The sequence below is a fragment of the Triturus cristatus genome, chromosome 3_2 (genome assembly GCF_964204655.1).
Source record: "Triturus cristatus chromosome 3_2, aTriCri1.1, whole genome shotgun sequence".
In the NCBI taxonomy this organism is placed as follows: Eukaryota; Metazoa; Chordata; class Amphibia; order Caudata; family Salamandridae; genus Triturus; species Triturus cristatus.
Window position 1 is genome coordinate 734,613,568 of NC_140584.1, and position 20,439 is coordinate 734,634,006.

The 20,439-nt window shown below is 47.5% G+C and overlaps 1 protein-coding gene across 3 annotated transcripts in view; it reads left to right on the plus strand.

Moving 5' to 3' along the window:
• Positions 1–20,439, plus strand: part of STAT1 (signal transducer and activator of transcription 1) — a 543,237-nt gene that overhangs the window by 444,617 nt on the left and 78,181 nt on the right. Inside the window, exon 25 of one of the 3 annotated variants that reach the window (XM_085648789.1) lies at positions 4,771–5,645. The exons of the other annotated variants lie outside the window; for them this stretch is intronic. Within the exon in view, the coding sequence (XP_085504915.1) occupies positions 4,771–4,800 (30 nt within the window). The 3' untranslated portion in view covers positions 4,801–5,645. Of the gene's footprint in view, positions 1–4,770; positions 5,646–20,439 lie in introns of those variants that run through there. 3 annotated transcript variants of the gene reach the window in all.

The following is a 20,439-nucleotide window of genomic DNA, read 5'->3' on the forward strand; positions in this document are numbered from 1 at the left end:
TCCCCACAGTTGACATTTGCAAAGCTGCAGCATGGTCTACACCGAACACATTCACCAAACACAATTGTGTAGATGTGGTAGCGAGACAACAAGCTAATGTGGGCCAAGCAGTACTTAAAACACTATTTCAGACAACTATAGTTTAGCCACCACTTTGGGAGAATATTGCTATATAGTCTATGCAAAGAATGTGATCTACAGCTCAAATGCCTCGAACGGATAATGTTACTTAGCCAGTAAGCATCTGTGTTCTTGGCATGAATAGCTGTAGATTCACATGCACCCATCCGCCTCCCTGGGTACCTGTAGCTGCTGCAGTTCTCTCTTTAGTATACATACATACGCATGGACATCTCTATTCTTTACTACTAACTCCATTCTCAACCTCTGTGGGGAAACAATCTAACAATGGAGTCGACAATGGAGTCGAGGCCCATGCGCACTGTCACCGAAAGGAGGAGCCACCTACCTCGTGACTGGAAAAGACTTCTTCAAAGAAAAACAAACTGCAAACATCGGACCCATCACTAGATGCCAGGAGTATGCAAAGCATGTGAATCTACAGCTATACATGCCAAGAACAGATGCTTACTGGGTAAGTAACATCATCCTTATCCTATGAATGAAGCTTCTTACTTTTAGGTTCAAATCTGTTCATTTGATTACAAGGTAAAACCACCTACATCCAAAGACTGGTGGTCCTGTGTACAAAACAGTCTGGAAACAAGGAAAGGGATCAAAGAACAGGGCCCTATGCCCTAACTGGAGACCCTACCTACCGCTCCCTACAAACAGTCCCCCACACCTTAACAGCACCCATGTGTATCCATGTCTACCATGTTGTGTTTCCAGTGAGACCAACAACCAGTGTCTCGCATCCCCCAGAGAACCCACTTCACGTATAGGGAGTGTTGTCTCTCCCTCCAGTGTAACAGCTTTGTGGGGTGTGAACATCATCAGCGGTTTTGCGTCCAAGTAGGTCTGTATATTTCTTACGAGGGAGAGCTCTGGCATAAAGTGCGGAATCAAACACCCTACACGCCTCAGCTATCCCCTACAGTGTGTGTACCATGTCCCCCTTGTGGGTGGTAAAATTGGTCACATTACCTTTGTGTTGTTTCACCCTGAGTTTGCAAGCCAGCAGTTTACCTACTTTCTCTCCTCCTGCGAAGTAGCTGTGTTTAGTGTGCAGTAAGGTATACTCCATAGCCTCCCAATCTAGTGCTTTAACTGTTGCCTCGCTGTAGTAAGCTGATGCCAGAGTCTCTGAGAACCCGACGCTTTATGCTGGCATTCAAGGTCAGTCACCTTGCCCTCCAATTTCCTATGTGTTTCCCTCCTGTGCGTGATGAGTTTAGCTGTGATCACTATGGGTTCTCTGAGGTCTGCTTTAAGAGCATCCCATAGTGTGGCAATGTGTGATATAGAATCTTCATTCTCCATCAGATAAGTGTAAATTTGTGGAGCATATCTCAGATCTGGGGCTGGGAGGGGGTAGGGAGATGGTGCGTTGATATCGCTGAGTGTGAGTAGTATTGGGGCATGTTCAGATAGGGGAATGACCCCAATGTTGGCCTTCTATGCCGTCAATATGAGTTTTGTTGTGCCCAAATAAATGTCTAGCCTAGCGTATGTCTGGTGTGCTGTTCAGAAAAAATTGTAGTCTCTAGAGGTGGGATGTCTAGCTTGCCAATTATGCATTAGCCCAAGGTTCTTGACCCATGTGCGCTCTGCATCAGGGGGTGCTCGTTTCTTTGATGGGCTGACTGTTCCATGTCAGTATCCCCCCATGAGTATCTCTGGATCTGGTGTAGTCAGAATCTGAGAGATTGCTGACCGGAGAAAGATTTGAGATTGTTGTTAGGGGCGTACAGGTTGGTTGCAGAGGGTAATATTGTGTGATTGTTGCATTAGTTGCACCACTAGTAGTCTCCCTGGGATCTCTGCGATTGTGGTTAGTATGTTGCCTCTGAAGTTATTAGCTAAAAGTATTGCCAGCCCCCCGCCTCACTTCTTAGCTGGGCCAGAGGATAGAATCTTGTCAATTGAACCAGCGGCTCTGTAACCGGTTCCAGTCTTTAAGTAGGTGGGTTTCCTGCAACAAGCAGATATAGCCTGAAGTTTTGAGCATGCTGAGCACTGCGCCCTGGTTTGCTGGCGCGTTGAGACCCCTGGCGTTCAGACTAAGGATTTGCAGTGGCGTCCAATGGTGGCCTCACTATGGTTTGCCATCAAGAAACGTAGATGTTGTCAGGTGGCTCTGCGTTCTCATGTGGGTTGTCTAGTGGTACATGGGGGCCATGTGGTGTGGGGATTGCCAACTTCTGTTATAACTTTAACAAGAAATATTAACAGGTTTCTATTCCCCACACTCTTCTCCCCCCCCCCCCCCCCCCCCCAACCCCCCCCCTCCCCTAGAGTGATGCATATGGATTATGGGATAGTAATGTGCCCATGAAGTCCTTGGTCCTTCTTACCAACGTAAGTCTGCTTAGTTCATTCCAGCCACCCCCCTCCACCGGTTGCATCCTGTGCCAAGCTAAGCTAGTAACTCGAGTCTCACAGTTTAACCTCAGGATTGTCAGTCTGTAGTTTTCTCAAAATCGCCTGTCACTCTTGTTGTATTTCATCCTCAAAGGGTTTCTTAGCCATTCTATTTCTCTTTACTCTAGTCCATTTTCTGGCTCCCCGAGGCAGGCATCCTGTCCCACCTGAAGAGGGGTGCCTCTTTGGCATGTTGTGCTGGGTCAGGAAGCTCTAGGATTGCAGCCGCCTCCTTCAGGTAATGGACAGCAGGCGCCTCCCCTTTCCAGTTCAAAGGCAGTCAGAATAGATAAGCCTATCAGTGTGGCTCAGCCTTGCTTTGGAGGAAGGTAGTGACTTGCTTCAATAGCCGGCAACGTTGCAAGGTGCCCAGTGCCAGGTTCTGGTAAAGGAAGATTGTAGCTTCCTCAGATTGAATAGAGTCTGTTTCGCAGGCCACCTCCCTGATAGCTTCTCTCTGACGGAAGCTGTATAATCGGGTCAGAATGTTTGGTGGGCCACCACCGGATCTCATGGCCCTGTTGACTCTTTGGAACCAGTCTTATTGTATGTCTGCTTTTTCTAGCCTGTGGAGGGCCAAATTGAAGAAGCATTTAACATACGCTTTGATATCCTCCTTTTCTGTCATATCAGGGGGCTCCCGGGATGCGGATGTTAGATCGACGGGATTGATTTTTTAGGTCCTCCAACTGCGCCTGAAGAGTGAGGTTTTGGTCCCTCAGGTCAACAAACTCCCATCTGTAAGAATCCAGTTCCTCCACTCCCACTCCCACTCCCTTCAGGGTGGAGATTATGTGTTCCAGGTCCCCCTTGCTCTGGCACTTTTCTTTTATGTTCCTTGTGACCTCTGCCCTGAGTAACATCATTTCTTGATGAAGTTTGTCAAACAGGCCTTTCATAAAGGCCCTAGTGAGGGGGGGTTCCCCTCTCGTTGGCGAGGTTCTATGCAGAGAGGTCTCCCTGATGTCTACCCATTCAAGGCTTTGGTCCCAATGTAATTCTGCTTTCTTTGCTGGAGTCTTGGTGAGCATGTCCCTGAAAGTTGGTTCCATGTGCACCTTATGGACTGCCATGGGGTCTATGATGCAGGTTGAGGAGGCGTCGGAAGTGCTTTTGCAGTAAAGTGTGTGCTAGTTGGGGCTAAGTTCCACCGCCGGTCAACACAGTAGGTGGGGGGGGGGGCATCCGGTATCCACCAAGAGTCTTTGTCGGAGCAGCTATCCCTGTGTTTAGGGTTGGGGCCGGGTCTTTGGCCGGCAGGCCACACACCCCTGCATCCAAGCCTAGGGAGCCCAGTCCCCGCGCCCACAGCATCTGTGTTCCCACTGCCCTCAATGTGAAGCTACAGATGAGTTCTGGGGACTCACAGATATATGGTTATGTGTCCATCATCTCCTCTTTGTAGGATTTACTGGTGTTATAAAAAAAAGCCAAGGCATTTTCTAAACAGATCATTTCAAAATGTATTTTTTCATGTGTTAAGATCTGTCAAGAGCTAGTGGGCAGCTGGAATCTGAATAACATCAATGCTTGAGCTTCCAGAGTTTGGGCAGCTACTTTGGTGGCCTGTTTTGCAGCTTGATATGCTTTACTGCTCAGGGGCCTTCTATTCACATCGTTGCCAAGCTTCACATGAAACAAGTGGGGGCCTGTTTGAACAGTTTTTTGTTTAGGATAAATGTTCCTCTTTTCCTTACCTGCTCATATTGCTTTGGTAGTCTTTCAAAATATGTTTAATGTGAAGAAGCAATGGATCCATTTGAAGAGGGAACTGCCTTTGGTAGTAGTACTTTAATGGATACTCTGCTGCAGATTCCTCTTCCAACCCCACCCTCCGTTCTTGGGTAATGGCATTGCACTTACACAGAAGTTGTGGGCCCTGAGCTGTGAAGCAGAACTGCGGCTTGGGGACAAGGGTGTCTGCCTCGATATCTGCAGATATGTATATCTGTGTGTCTGCATTTCTCGATGCATAAATATAACTTAAAAATCACATGTGTCCTTTGCGGTTTGTAGCTACCTTGGTGTCAATTTTGCTGGACATTTGATGCACCGTGGTGGTTAACAACTGATTACCAGTTTGATAGTGGACACATTTCAAAATATGAGGATTCTGCAGAAGGAAGAATATATTCTCCAAATATGGTACTAAAGTCAAGAAATGCATTAGTTTATGTTACAAATGGATATAGTGTCCAACTGCTTCATTTTCTTTTTTTATTCCAGGAGTTTATAAATGACATGCTCAATTCATGATGAGAAGGCACGTAGACTGAACCAGATGCCTTTGTATGAGATAATGATAGTCATCCATGATTGTGGTCATATTATTGGTTGAAGGCGTTTCTTTATTGTGCTTAAAACTATATTCAGTTTTTTATGTTTTTGCATCCTCTACTTACACCCATATAGTAGCATTGTGATGCAAACCATCAATTGTATATGAGGGGTAAAATGGTGATTTTGCTGGTGAACCATGACAGAAGACATGGGAATGCAATTACGACACAAGTACTTAACAATATGTGAGGGAAACAGTAAACATTGTTAATGACAGTACTCCTGTATACAAGTAAAATAAGTATTGGCTAGTCATTCGCTGGAAAGCTTGTGTGTGCGATTGTGTGGATGGTTGAACTTGAACATGAATCATGGTTGCATACATAGAGGGCTCAATAAATAGGTGAGTGCGTTGATGGATGAAGATGCTAATGGCTATGAAGTAATGATAGTGTAGTTGGAGTACATTGCAAATTGTGGTGGGTCTAGAGTAATCAGTTGGGGCAGTGCATGAGGGAATAAGCGTGAATGGGGGGTTGTGGCAGTGTGGGAGACAACTAAAATGTGCACAGAACTGGGGCACAATGTGCAGGGCAACAAGTGTTCGTCTAAGGCAGTTTGTCCAGACCATGGTGGTTTTGGGGGATCATAGAGTGATGGTGGCTTCCTTTTCGTTTAACCATGCAAAGGCATCTAGGTCTACAGACCGGGGGAGGTAAATGGGTGAGTTTCAAAAAATGCCTAATTTCTTCATATTTAAAACGCACATGAATTGCTTCAGATTTCGTTTGTGCAGTCATTAGATGAATTTCTTGGAACAAGCATTTGTTTTAGTTTTTATTTTCAGCCTGGTGATAGTGCTTAGAAGATTTGATAAGGCCCACCTGAGAGTATCCCTGCCTTCATTGACTGCCATATGCACTGCTCACCTCTACTCAGCAAAGCTAAGGCAGTGGCAGCTATTGGCCTTTGTGGTCCAAGTGTGATGGCAACATTCAGCAGTTTCAGGGGAGCACTGGCATCTACTCCCTGTGAACTCATGATGCACCGTAAAGGAAAAGGACACCCCTACCTGTACGGACCCATCTGACTGTCGCAACAATGAAAATGATTTGTGCTTGTCATACTTCAGGAATGACATTTACAGTCAACAAGTGGCTGATAAATGTGGACTGTTCTATATGCAAATGATTTATACAACAGTCAGTCACTAAGAGGCCCTCTATATGCCTGTGTCTCTTTGTATAAGTCGTATAAGCTCTGCGAGAGAGCTAAATCCATCTCTCGCCAATTGTATAAAAGGAACGAGGGTAAAGCATTGGAAAGAGAGGCAGGTTGTGGCAGGTCTCAGGAAAAATACCAGTCCTCCTCTGATACTCCTTTTCAGTACAAATGATTTTGATGTATTTTTAATGTCTTTTTATTCATTTTACAATACAATACACAACATAAACAGTGCAATAGTGTGTTATCATGTATCATCTTGACACAAGCGTGAAAGTCAATAAAAAACGTGTGGGGGCAGGGGGTTCCCAGGTGGAGGATAGGGAAGAAAAAGCGCAGACCAACCTCAGGCAGATACGCTACGGTATCGAAGAAAGGTTACTGCGTAGGGGTGAACTGGCCATAACTCTTAAGTGGTCCCACTTGAGGTAGAAGGAACAGGGTGTTTGGGTTGATGGGGGGGTAGGAGGGGGTTGTCTGTTTGTCTAGCTCGATCACATTCCTGGATAGAAAAGAGGGATCAGCATTGTTTGTTTCTAATGCGTTTGAGTCTGTGTATTAGTCAGGGCAGCTCAAATCTGGGCTTAGTGCCTGATAGGAAGAGCTTGTGCAGGTCCCCTAGTTGCAAGGCATCCTGACTAGACAAGTCTCTTCTGGCCCTGAGAACCAATGGTATGTTAATTTGAGTTAAGCCACCAGGTAAAATGCTCGAAGTTCGGGACTCCAGTACACCCTTCTCAACTGGGAGGCACAGTTTAGCAAGTAAGGGAAGCCATCTTACAGCAGGTATTGGGCCATGTGAGTTCACCTAGTATTGCAACAAAAGAATTTTCTTTGGAAAAATATTCGGAGATTAGCAAAGTAAGGCAAGAGAGAGCATCACTACCTTGAATGGAACAATGCAGCTTATAACGAGAGTAGGAGGGACTTTCAAAATGTTGTTTTCGCCCTCGGGCATGTACAGCTTTAGTGAAAATCCCATCAAGTATATCATGCTTGATGCTAGTGGGAAAAAACTCACCCCCACCTTATTACACCCCTTCCCATGTTTGTCTGCATAGGTTTTGCTCTAGAGTGGGATTGGAACTAACAGGATTAGGGCCAGTAGACATGTAGTCCAGAACCTGCCCAAATATTTGGGCAATGTTTACATGGTCTGAGCTAATGTCTTTATTATATACCAACATGTTGTTAGTGAATAATTATATTTTATAGGCTCTGTATGCTAACGGGATGCCTTTGGCCCTTAGCCCAACGCAACCTATGGGTTACAAGCTCCATTGCCTGAGCAAATAATAAGAGGAATAATGGGCAGCATTGTCAAGTCCTCCTATGAACTCCGAAAATAAATACATTTGCAGACTTGGACTCTAGAAGTAGAGTCTGTATAAAGAGAGGATACTCCGCTTCCCACAGACAAATTTCACCTTTAAACTGTTATTCCAACACAATGTATCAAATACCTTCTGCAGGCTAAGAACGGGGCAGGCTGAGTGGAGCCGTATATCAGGAGCCAGCTCCATAATTCTACAGTCTTCTAATGTTCAGGGAGGTGCACCTCCAACAAACAAAACCGCATTGGTCTGGATATACAAGGTCAGGAAGTGTCTGCACAATTAACTCAGGAATAATTTTGCTGTAGTCAATCATTCAATCAATCAATCATGTAACTTGTAAAGCGCACTACATACCCGGGCGGGTTTCAAGGCGCTGGGGGGGGGGAGAGCTGTTAGTGGTCGAAGAGCCAGGTCTTGAGTTGTCTCCTGAAGGTCAGCAGGTCTTCGGTTTGACGTAGGTGGAGGGGGAGGGTGTTCCAGGTCTTGGCGGCGCGATGGGAGAAGGATCTGCCTCCGGAAGTAGTTCTCCGGATGCGTGGGACCGTGGCCAGGGCGTGGTCAGTGGAGCAGAGTTTTCTGTTGGGTACGTAGAAGGAGAGTCGGCTGTTGAGATAGGCTGGGCCGGTTTTGTGGAGTGCCTTGTGTGCGTGGATCAGGAGCTTGAAGGAGATTCTTTTGTCGACGGGGAGCCAGTGCAGGTTCTTCAGGTGGGGGGTGATGTGGTCGCGGCGCGGGACGTCGAGGATCAGGCGGTCAGAGGCATTCTGGATTCTCTGTAGTCTGCTGATGAACTTGGACGAGGTTCCGGCGTAGAGGGCGTTTCCGTAGTCGAGCCTGCTGCTGACCAGGGCCTGGGTGACTGTTTTCCTTGTGTTTGTCGGGATCCATCTGAAGATCTTGCGGAGCATGCGGAGGGTGTTGAAACAGGTGGAGGAGACTGTGTTGACTTGTTTGGTCATGGAGAGTTTCGAGTCGAGGATGCCTCCCAGGTTGCGTGCGTGGTCGGTGGGGGCTGGGGGGGGCCCCAGTGATGTGGGCCACCAAGAGTCGTTCCAAGTGGAGGGGTTGGACCCGAGAATGAGGATTTCCGTTTTGTCTGTGTTCAGTTTGAGGCAGCTGTCCTCCATCCAGTCGGCGACGGCCCTCATTCCCTGGTGGAGGTTGGATTTGGCGGTGAGGGGGTCCTTGGTGAGGGAGAGGATCACCTGAGTGTCGTCGGCGTAGGAGATTATGTTGAGGTCGTGTTGTCGGGCGGTGCCATGTAGATGTTGAACAGCGTCGGGCTGAGGGAGGATCCCTGTGGGACGCCGCAGATGATCTTGAAGGCCTCGGAGCGGAACGGGGGGAGGCGGACTCTCTGAGTTCTGCCGGAGAGGAAGGAGGTGGTCTAGTCCAGGGCCTTGTTTCGGATCCCTGCGTCGTGGAGGCGCGTGCGTAGTGTGCGGTGGCAGATGGTGTCGAAGGCGGCGGAGAGGTCTAGGAGGATGAGGGCCGCCGTCTCGCCGTTGTCTAGCAGGATCCTGATGTCGTCTGTGGCGGCGATGAGGGCGGTCTCGGTGCTGTGGTTGCTGCGGAATCCTGATTGTGATGGGTCTAGGATGTTGTTGTCTTCGAGGTGTCGCGTGAGCTGGGTGTTTACTATCATCTCGATGACCTTAGCTGGGAACGGGAGCAAGGAGATGGGCCTGAGGTTTTTGAGGTCGCTCGGGACTGCTTTAGGTTTCTTCAGTAGGGCGTTGATCTCTGCGTGCTTCCAGTTCTCAGGGAAGTTGGTGGTCTCGAAGGAGAGGTTGAGGATTTTGTGCAGGAGGTGTGCGATGGACTTGCTGGCTTTGTTGAAGATGTGGTGTGGGAGGGGGTCGGAGGGGAACCAGAGTGGATTGATCCCATGGTCTTGATTGTGTCCTCGATGCTCACATTGGCCCAGGTTGGCAGGGTGTCGTGGGTGGTGGGGTGCGGTGGGTTCAGTGCAGTGTGGTCGGCAGGGGTCGTCCGGGGTCTGAAGCTGTCGTGGATGTAGGTGATTTTCCGGTGAAAGAAGGTGGCGAGTGAGTCGCACTGGGCTTGTGATGGTGGGATGTCGTTGGCGTTGGAGCTGGGGTTGGAGAGTTCCTTCATGATGGTGAAGAGCTCCTTGCTGTTGTGTGCGTTGTTGTCAAGGCAGTCTGTGAAGGAGGTCCTTTTGGCGGTCCTGATGAGGTGGTGTTGGTTGCGGATGGCGTCTTTGTAGGCAGTGTGGCTGTCTGGCGTCTTGTTGCTGTTCCGTGTGTTTTCCAGTTTCCGGCAGGTGCGTTTGGAGTCGAGGAGTTCCGGGGTGAACCAGCTGACTCTTCTGCTGGTGCCTCTGTTGGTGGGGTTTTTCAGCGGCGCGATGGTGTTGGCGCAGTCATTCATCCAGCGTTCGAGGGAGAGCGCACCATCATCCGGGTTGGTGGGGTTCGTCAGAGGGTTGAGTGCGAGGCTTGTCTGTAGTTGTTCTTCAGTGATTTTGCCCCAGCGGCGGCGGGGGGTCTGTAGGGTGCGGTGGTGTGTGAGTGGTTTTCGGAAGAAGAAATGGATGCAGTGGTGGTCAGTCCAGGTGAGTTCGGAGGCGTGGCTGAAGGTGATGTGGGGGCTTGAGGAGAAGATTGCGTCAAGTGTGTGGCCGGCGATGTGGGTCGGCGTTATGACGAGCTGTTTGAGTCCGAGGTTGGCGAGATTGTCGATCAGGGTGGAGTAGTTGCTGTCGTTGTTGTTCTCCAGGTGATAGTTCAGGTCTCCGAGGAGGATGTAGTTGGTGGAGGTCAGTGCGTGCGAGCTGAGGAGGTCGGCGATGGAGTCGCAGAATTGAGTCCTGGTGGTCTGTAGACGAGGGTGCCTCTTAGGGTGGTCTTGGGGTCCGTGTGGATCTGGAAGTGCATGTGTTCGGCGGTGCTGAGGATGTCGTTGGTGTTTGTAGAGATCTTGATGGTGTTTTTATGGATGATGGCGATACCTCCTCCGGCTCTGTTTACGCGGTCTCTGCGGGTGATCTTGTACCCGTCAGGGATGGCTATGGCGATGTCTGGCGCTGAGGTTTCGTTCATCCAGGTTTCGGTCAGGAAGGCGACGTCCAGAGATGTAGTGTCGTGTAGGTCCCAGAGTTCGACGGCGTGTTTGTGTGCGGGTGTTGATTGAGATGCATCTGAGCTGGTTGGTTTCCGTTGTGGTGGGTGTCTTGGCGCTTTCGTGGCAGGAGAAGTTGCAGTTCCGGCAGGTGAAGGGGCCGTGGGTGCGCCTCGGGGCGACCTTGCAGCAGGTGTGGGTCCTTCCTGGGTTGAGAGCGATGAGGGTCTTGGCGTCGTAGCGGAGGTGGTGGTCCTCGTGGCTGGCATGGGGGCCAGGGGTTCTGGCGCTGGGCGCGGACAGGCGCAGACGGGCTTGCCTTAGGCGCGTCTTTGGCGTGCCAGCGGCGGGGCCGCGCAGCGGCCGCCATATATGGGGAGGTGGGGAGGGAGGAGCAGCTGGGAGGCGGGAGGCGAGGGACGGGAGTGGCAAATGGGCGCCTGGGGGCGGGCCGCAGGGGAGGCAGCGGCGGGGACGGGGGACAGGAGACCAGCGAGGTGGTACAGAAGATAAACGGGGCACAAAACTGGGTCACAGGCACAAATTAAACACGTGGACGGCGAGGTGGTACAGAAATAAATAAGGGGGCACAGAAGCGGAGCGGCGAGCGAGGGGCAGGGGGCACGGACAGTCACAGGCACAATCAGGGTCACAGAGGCAAAAAGCAAAGAACAGCACAAGGGAAATGGCACAGAGCAGAGCGGCGAGCGGGGGGCAGGGGGCACGGGCAGTTACAGGCACAAATCAAGGTCACAGAGGCAAAAGGCAAAGAGACAGCACAAGGGAAATGAAACGAACCTAAGGCCACCACTGGCCACCAGAGATGAGGCGCAGGTGGAAGCCTGCGGGTGGTGGAGGGCCTTGAATTCTCCGGCGGTGACAGCGGGGGTGCAGGCGGAGCTGCAGCAGGGGGGGGGGGGGGACACGACCTACCAGAAGGTCAGGATTGAGAATCAATTTCCTGCATGAAGAGGGGTTAGTAGGGTTGCCCCCAGGTTTAGGTATCAAAATTGTCAGCCACTTCCTAAGGGGTGGAGGTACTCTAACCTCAGGGGTTAAAGTTTCATACAGCAGGGTCCATCTTGGAACTAGTAATTCAACATAAATGTGATAAAAATTGCAAGCGACTAAAGGTAGTGGTTGCTCAGCATTGGATCACTGACAGAATATCGGAACCAAAAATATCAAGGACCAAGCTATCGTAAGGTAGTGCAAATAGGTAAGTATAGATTTAATATTCTTAACTTCACATCTACGTACTTTGAAAATATATAGATTGTGAAGGTACATATATATGGAGTTATATATAGTAAAAATTTGCTTACCGTCGCAATATTTTTGTGCTCGATATTCTTGACACAATATTTTGTCCCACAATATTTCTGGTTCAAATGTTCTGTCTAAACACCTCAGCATCAGTAACAGTATGGGTGTCTGTGCTGTTGTGTGGTGTCCAGTAGCATTTGTGAGAGGTCATTTGGATCTCACATTGCATGTGCACAGTGGGGTCCAGTGCTACCTAAAGTTTGGTAATGAGTGTATGGGTTTTCACATTTCATGGGCCATGCTAACAGCCCGCTCTATTTCTCTCCTTCCATGTCATCTCTGACTGTGTAAGTGGAGTGATCTATACACAAGAGTTGTTCTGTCAGAGAGGTATGGTTTTTCTTGTTTGGCTTTGAGGGCATTCCTAAGAGTAGAAGCTCTAATTGATTATCTTTCGTTTAGGAACTGGGATTTTTCTACGGTTTGCTGTTCTTTTATTAGAACTTTACGAACTACCACCATAGCATGGATACAATACCGCTAGAAATGACCTCAAAGGCCTCCTATTTCACTGTTAAAAAAAGAAGCTGATCCATCATTGCTTTCTAAATAACTGTTAATTTTTTAATCCTGGATGCTGTGAAATAGTAGGTCCTCAAGCATAGATTCCTGAAGTTGCCAAGTCAAGATAGGAGGATGAATTGTCCCTCATGTCTGCCCATGCTTCATGCCTCGTGTCTCAAAGAGCTATAGCCAGAGAAGGTTCTGCCATGACAGAAAAAGAAACAAGGGGACCAATTGACTCGATGCATATTACTCGGGCCATTTGGACACACATGTTATGTGGCTGTGAGTAGAAAGAATATACCTTTCCTCCAGGATTTTGCAGCCTCCATATATCTACCAGGGACCAATGTTCAAACTTTTAATCCAACTTTCCTGGAATTCAACAACACCCTGCCCCCCAGAACTCTTAAGATAGTCAAAATGGCCAGGTGCCAAGATGCTCAGAGATGGTTCTCGGAAGACCTAAAACTTAGAAAAACTAGCCCTGTGCTGCACTGAATGTAACTGGAGACGGAACTACTCTCAAGTTAAAAAATATATCTACCAAGCCCACTTTAAGCGAGAGCCTACAAACTATATCCACCTACTTTTCTAACAATATCCTGAACTTAACAAATAAATCCAAAGACACATTTTCAATTGTTTCAGAGTTATCTAACCTGGACAGAGTTACAGCAGAATTACCCCCTACTCAATCATTATGCAATGCTCTGAATGCTTTTTTCATTGACAAAATCATTACCATCAAAGCTAGTATGCCTGCTGACTCATTTCCTGGCACTCAACCCGTTGCTTCTAGGAATCCTCATTCCCGGTCTCAGTTCCCCATAATTAGTAAAGAACTCTTTCTTGATCTACTGACTAAAGTCAAATCCGTTTCTCCTTCTGATAGCTGTCCCCCTCATATTTTGTAGAAAGTATTTTATGCATGCTCCGATCCTTCCCTTTCTTTATTGAATGACTCATTAATCCAGGGCTCTTTTCCCAGAGCCTTTAAAGAGGCAATGGTAGTCCCACTAATCAAGAAAATAGGCGCAGGTCCACTTGTCCTTACTAACTATTGCCCATTTTATTGCTTCCCTTCTTGGCTAAGGTACTAGAAGCCCACGTTGCTAATTGCCTCTGCTCTTTTGTCGAACAGTCTCAATTCCTCGACTAACATCAATGAATGTGTGCACTTTCAACTATGCTGATGACATGCAATTAATTTTCCCAATTGACAATACTCCTGACTCTTTTTTCTAATTTCCAAACAACTATGCTATTTATACGTAATTGGATGAATAGCAACCACTTAAAACTAAATCCAGGCAAGACAGAACTCGTCTTAGTCTGTGGCTCTCGAAATCCTTCAGCAAAGAGCCTCCGAGTCACAATTGACAGTGATCTCTCTATGAAGTCCCAGATCGTGTCTGTAGTTTCCACCTGTTTTTTCCAGCTCTGGATGATCAGGAAAATTAGTAGATTCCTTACCTTTGAAGCTCTTGTTCAGGTCGTTCTTTCTATGGTCATCTCCCACATTGATTATGCAAACTTGCTCTACTTCGGCCACCCGGTATATTTAATACGAAGATTGCAAATGGTGCTAAACCAGGCAGCTAGACTGATTTATCATCAGCCTAGATGGTGCCACATCACTCCCCTAATGAGGAAGCTGCATTGGCTACCAGTAACACAACACAGTGCATTTAAGCTTAAGCACCTGACCGGAATTTGTCTCTACCCTCATCCTGAGGTCTGTCCCTACTTTGAACCTTAACCTTCTGGCTATCCCCACCTTTAAAAGGAAGATATTTGGTGGATCTGGATTTTCTGTTCTGACCACTCATTTTTGGAACTCGCACCCTCCGAATATCAGATCCTCACCATTCTGTCTTCAATTCAGGAGACTCTTAAAAACTTGACTGTTCTCCCAAGCATATGAATGAATAAATGAGCAGCAGACTATTCCCTACAATCACCATCAAGAAACCGCATGGTGTACGTGCGCTCTACAAATACTTTTAACATAATATAACTCTCTAGTGTACTAACAATTTTAATGTTGCTAGACCAGGCACATCCTTAAGCATCCCCCACCCTGTCATCCAAAAAAACACACATGATTTATCAGATCCAGGACCTGCCATCTTAATTCAGACATTTGTGGTTATAGTTCTTGCAAGTGGGCACTCCATTTGGGACACTTTTTTGGTCAGCTTTTTGAGCATCAATAGCTATGGCATCAATTTTGGGTTTGAGAGACCAATTGCCTCTAACATGGCCTCAGAGCTGAGCATCATTTCCTGACTAGTAGCTTGATATTTAGGATCTTCTGCTATTCCCTATGGGCTCTGGCGGTCAGCAGAGTTGGTGGTCAATTTGTCAGCTTTTAGTCTTCCATTCAAGCAGGGCTTCATCTCATAGGACTAAACTATCAGCAGGTTATATAGGACTCAAAGAGAAGTTGGACAAAGATGTCTGGTTTGTCACCCAGGACAAACTATTGTGACAGGAAGCCATCAGGGGCTCTTGCTGTCTTCTACCACCCCACAAAGGAACAGTTAGAGACTGCAGCATGAGCAGTCTGACCGCTAGAGAGGGGGTCCTGTCTGGGGTAAGGCTGGGGCCGGGGGTGAGGACATCTTGCTTAGCATGCCCCTCTGAGTCCTGCCATCATCATTTCCTACATGGCTCCCCTAAAGTCCACCTGACTATTTTGATGCTCACTCATGCCGACTGAGCCTTAGCCACCTTGAGGGGAACAGGGGATGCAACAAGCCGGCAAGGCGGAGGCTCCTTGTGGCAGATGTCTGACAGCCACATCAAGGCAGCAGGCCGGCCCCTGAATTGACCGTATTGGTTTAACTACTGACTTTATTCAGCAGCCTTGCAGTGCCTGCTTCAGAGTGACCTCAACCTAGCTATCAGTGCTACCCAGCAGTAAATCCGCAGCCATGTGATCTCTCGAGCTTGAGGAACCTTGTCACACTGGGTGCTGCATAGACCTCCTTGCACACTGTAGGGTCTCTACGCCATGCAGACGATTAATGTCAATTAAAGAGGTCGGATGGAAATGGATTAACGGAGTACCAGACAATGCGTAGCCATGCCCCCAGCAGCTGTATCAAGGTGATGGCTTTGCTCTGTTCAAAATTCTATGTTAGGACATTAAAGGCAGTCCACCACTCACTGCGTCCTTTTGTCCTGAAGTTCCCTTTCCAGGGATCTATGAAATAGTTTCAGACCATGTAGAGCTGGATCCGATCCACAATAATCCTTTTCGGAGCTTAAAATCTTTCTGTAAATTGTGGGTCCTTTGGAATTCTTGTTTATAAGAATAAGCTGTACAACTGGGCAGCTGAAAGTGTCATTAGCTAAAGCCTTTAAGATGTACAGAATGCACAAGTCCAATGTTGCACTTGAGCATTTACTTTGGGAGCTGTCTAACGTGCAATATTAACATATGGAATCACTCTTCCTTCGCTATGACTGGCTTAGTTGTGGTTCTTTATGAAAATGTTAGTTATAGCCATGGATCCATACTCACATTCAAGAAAGTTCTCTTAGATCCTATTATTCCACACATCTGTCTTCCTTCCTGGGCTTTATTATCTCAGTCCAATGGTCTTGGTGATCACCACAGATTGTAAGGAAGTAGAGATTCCAGAGCTGTTAGGACAGCAAGGTAATATAAAGTGGTGACTAGAATTTTCACTTAGATTTGAATACCTTTAACCACTCCTGGTTATGGATATACAGGTTTAGACTATCGGAATCCAGTGATTCTCCAACTTGTTAAGTAAACATAGGCAATGGTCATGTCACCTGGAAATGAACACCTCATTCAATAGAGAAGCCACAAAATGTATTCTAGACTGAGAGAGGTCCCATATACTTTCTGTTTATACTAAACTAGCATCTATATTGTGAATAGTCCGTTCCAAAAACAGTAACTAAGCATTGGAAACAATCCTAGAAATTAGGTTGCAATATTCTGATAAAATGCTGTGTATTTAGAACCTGCTACAAATCCTGTATATCAGTGGTGCTCCTTGCAGAAGCTATGGCCGCAGATAAGCAGGGATGAAAGTAAAGAATTTCAAGCAATGTTTGTGTAGATCTTCAAAGAGGGATCTCTTGAGAACGCCTTACTAAGAAGTATTATACCCATCCCTGAAAAACAAGTACCCTGAGGCTCCGCAACAGTGGTACGCCAGGTGATATGCAATAAGCCCTCTAAGGGAAAATTAAAAATAAGGACCTGAAAAATGCCGCCACGTGTAAACATTTAATCTTTTCATGGACAAAAACCTGATTATAAGTTAGGTGAAATGGAATTACAATATGTTGGAACACCAGACCTTATTCATGGGCGGTAGAACCCAGTAATATTGTAGGAGGCATTAGCGGCAGCAGCAGTCAAGCCTCATCCCCTGATTTTCTTGTTTGCCAGGCTTTCCCTCCTCACCGCTCCCCTAGACACCCCCCCCCCCCAAACCCTCAACCTCCATCCCCAACTTACACAGAGGTCCCCCAAATACATTCACCGCCTGCTCAGAGCAGGTGGTAAATGTATGTATTCAACCCCAAAGTAATGGCAATTCCGTGGCTAGATAATTGCTGTGTGGAACCAACACTTATTTTCACAGTACTGGTGTGGTGTTATCACATGGTAATGTTCATTTTGCATGTGGATTTACCACCCACCACTACTGTGCAACTCCTAATCAGTCCCCAAGACAGAAAGAAGGTCAAAGCCTTTTAGTTGGTCCAGTAGGTGACTGGGGCAGAAGATGTGGACTTCCTGGTACAATAGGAGCATATGCCTGAATAACTTACTGGTAATTTTCATTACTCCAATTCTTCTTTCTTCATCCCAGTCCTTGCCTCATGAGTTGTGCCCCCAAAACCAGACAGTTATCTAGATACTCAATACCAATATACCTACTAGTAAGTTCCACCTCACTTATGTCTTGTGTATATACCTGTGCCACATGTCTTGGTTCCTGATGATACATTAAAAACCACTCCTCTACACCAGGAACCTACTTCCACCGCCCTAGTCCTGCATGCCATATAGAAAAAAACAAATCAAGGCAGCTGGAAAGAAGGACTGAGAATTGGTCCATTTAAGCCCTCTCCTGTTAGATAACCGTGGTAATGGAATACAACACTGAAAGAATAATTTGACAGTCCAAAGGTACTATGATGAAAATCCTCTCTAAAGTACACCTCACTTTTTCTCTGCATCACATCTTTCACCTTTTCCTAGAACATATGCCTATAGAAGATATGCCATAGGAGGAAAAAAACTTTTCAGGGAAGCTAAAAAATAGTCCTCAGAATTGAGGCAGAGCATCCCGGCATTCAACACCACCAGAACTGGACAGTAAGAGCGAGGGAATGACTGGTCCCCCTACCTGAGGCTGAGTAGGATGGTCTGTCCCAAGTAGAAAACATCTCTTCACAGACAATAACAAGAAGGCCATCATTATGATCTCCTTTTGTGAGATGGTGATGCAAGCAAAAGAATAATCTCCAAAATAACCCTAATTAGTGCTTACCCTATATGACGAAACCATGGCAGATCCTCAGAATGTCACTCATGTCTTTTGAGGAGCTGGATAATGCAGAGTTGAACCAACTCAGCAGTTCTACAATAGCTATCCTTGAGCCAATGTTTCTCCATCAGTGTGATCCTGCAAGGTTCCATACCCTCTCATGTCATTCCAAGACTGTATGGATATGCCTGGGCAGTTTTTACTCTACTGTCCCACAGATATCCCCCATTTGATGTTGAGAACCTAAATAATCTACTTAAATTTAAATGTTCACATCATTAGGATTATTTTGGGCTACCAGGGTTTTTCTTGCTGAGTTTCATCATTCGTCCTTGTTAAAAAAAAGCTATTTTTGGATGACTTGTTATTATTCTATCATCATGACTTACTAGATAAAAATTGTCTGTAACTTTTCACCACTGTCATTCCACCCACATCAGCAGAAAAAGTAATGTTGTTCAGGACCCTTTGCTGTAGGCCTTTTAGGGACGAAGATCGTGCAAGTCTGGAACCAAGAAAGCACCTGCATTGACCATTCCTGTTTCACTTTTGGGTCTTTGCAATAATATACCCAATGAGCATTAGTCAGCTATTTGATAAAGGGGTAGTCTCCATCAGAGAATCGATTGACAATATAGCCCTCGCCTCAGGGAATAGAGTACCATTCTAAGGAACAGCTTGAACACACATTATGTATATATTTATGGAAATTCATTTGCCCATCACGTAGGAAAGGGAAACAGAGATGAAGACAGTACATTATTATGAGAATGCTGTCCAAAAGCAAAGTTTATGGAACATGATGACCTTTGCAAACTTCAGTATTTTAGACCGTATAATTGCATTTTGAGGGGGAGTGGGAGAGTTCCTTGGGGAGCAGTTGTGTTGGTGAAGAGATCACCCCTAAAATGCTAGTGCTTAGTCTGGTAGATAACCAGCAGGTTTTGGAAGCTCACATTAGGTGAAAAGTTGGTTGGTAGGACTGCATGGCATCCTCAGTGTATTGGAGTGCTTTCGAGTGAGGCAAAGTATCTTGATGTCAATGCATTATTACTTTATTTTAAGGTGACTACTACAAGAACATAAGTGTAGAAGTAAGATGGCCTGAGCACTTAAAGCCCAAGATTGTGTGGAACAACACAGTCCTACGACCACTGTATTTGCTTTAGTATTTGACCAGGCAAGCCTTACATGATTTAGTTGTACTAGTCAAGTCTAAACTTGGGATTGAATAACTGAGATTTATGCCTACATTGTTCCGTTTAAGAATAGCTACTGCAGAAGAAGACCCTAGAGCAGTCTCAGCTTGCACTGGCCCTCCAGATCAAGCTTAGAATTCCCATCAAGTGGTTGCTGATGTGAGAATCTGAAAGAAACACGTTAGTGTTAGATTCCTTACCTTAGAATATCCCTAGGCGTCAGACTGGATCCGGAAAGTTTTCGCTAGCAGTACCTCTGCGCGTCAGGTGGCGTCGTGCGGCTCGGCATCCGTCGCTGGCGCTGTCTGCTCCGAGATGATGTCACGGAGACTACTTAGGCGCCACCCATGCGCGCTGATGTCTGTTCTTTCTTTTTCCGCGTCAGTAAGCGCAGATCCGGTTAGAGCACGTACCTTAGTCACTTTTTGACTATCTTTGTGAGACTTTTGTCTCCTGTAAGTTTGAGTCTACTCTGGTGCACGTAGGGATGCCTGATTCTAAGTCTTGTGGGGCCTGCCGTCTCGATATGCCGGTGGCAGACCCCCACGACATCTGTCTCTACTGCCTGGAGAGCGACCACGACTCCCGGTCTTGTATGGACTGTCTGACCTTGGCTCCGAAGGCCTTGAGGGAGCGGCGCCGGAAGCTGCTTGAGGTCCAGCACTCGTCTCAGCGCCGTTCACGGTCCAGGGGCCGCTCTAGAGAACGCTCGCGGGCCCACCATCATCACTCCTCAGGCTCCAAGTCTTCACCTTTGAATTCGGGCAAGAGACGACACAAAAAGAAGTCGAAGAAGCGTTGTCGCTCTCCAACGTCCCCCCGTCAGTCCCCGGATTCAGACGAGGGGGACAGGGGTTCTGCCCCTGTGGCTCCTTCGGAGCCCGTGAGTCCCGCGGCCTACCCACCTTATCCGGGTCCGTCGGCGACTCCCGCACAGGTGCAAGAATTTCTTGCTACCATGGACCGCCTGTTTAGGCCTCGGGCTCCTGCCGGCGCGCCCTTGGGCCCCGCGGTCCTGTGTCACGGCGCCACAAGATCCCCTGCTGCCGGCTCCGGCCCCAGCGCCAACCTCGGCTCTGCCTTTGGCACCACAGTGCAGATGCCATTTGTTCTGCCCCTGCCCAGATTCCAGGACCATTTTGTCCCTACCTGGGATCCGCATTAGGACACGCCGCTGGTTCGGCCCCGGCCGGAGCCGTTCCCGGTGCCGTTTGTTCCTTCCCCAGTCCCTGCCCTGCCGCTGCAGTCTGTACCACATACGGCAGAGGTAGAGGACGACTTGCTCATCAGTGTGACTCTGAGCAGAACTGGGCGGATGAGTTAGAGGAGGCCGGCAGCCTTGATGTCTCCTCTGACCTAGGGTTTGCCTCTCCTCCGCCTACCATGGAGGAGGGC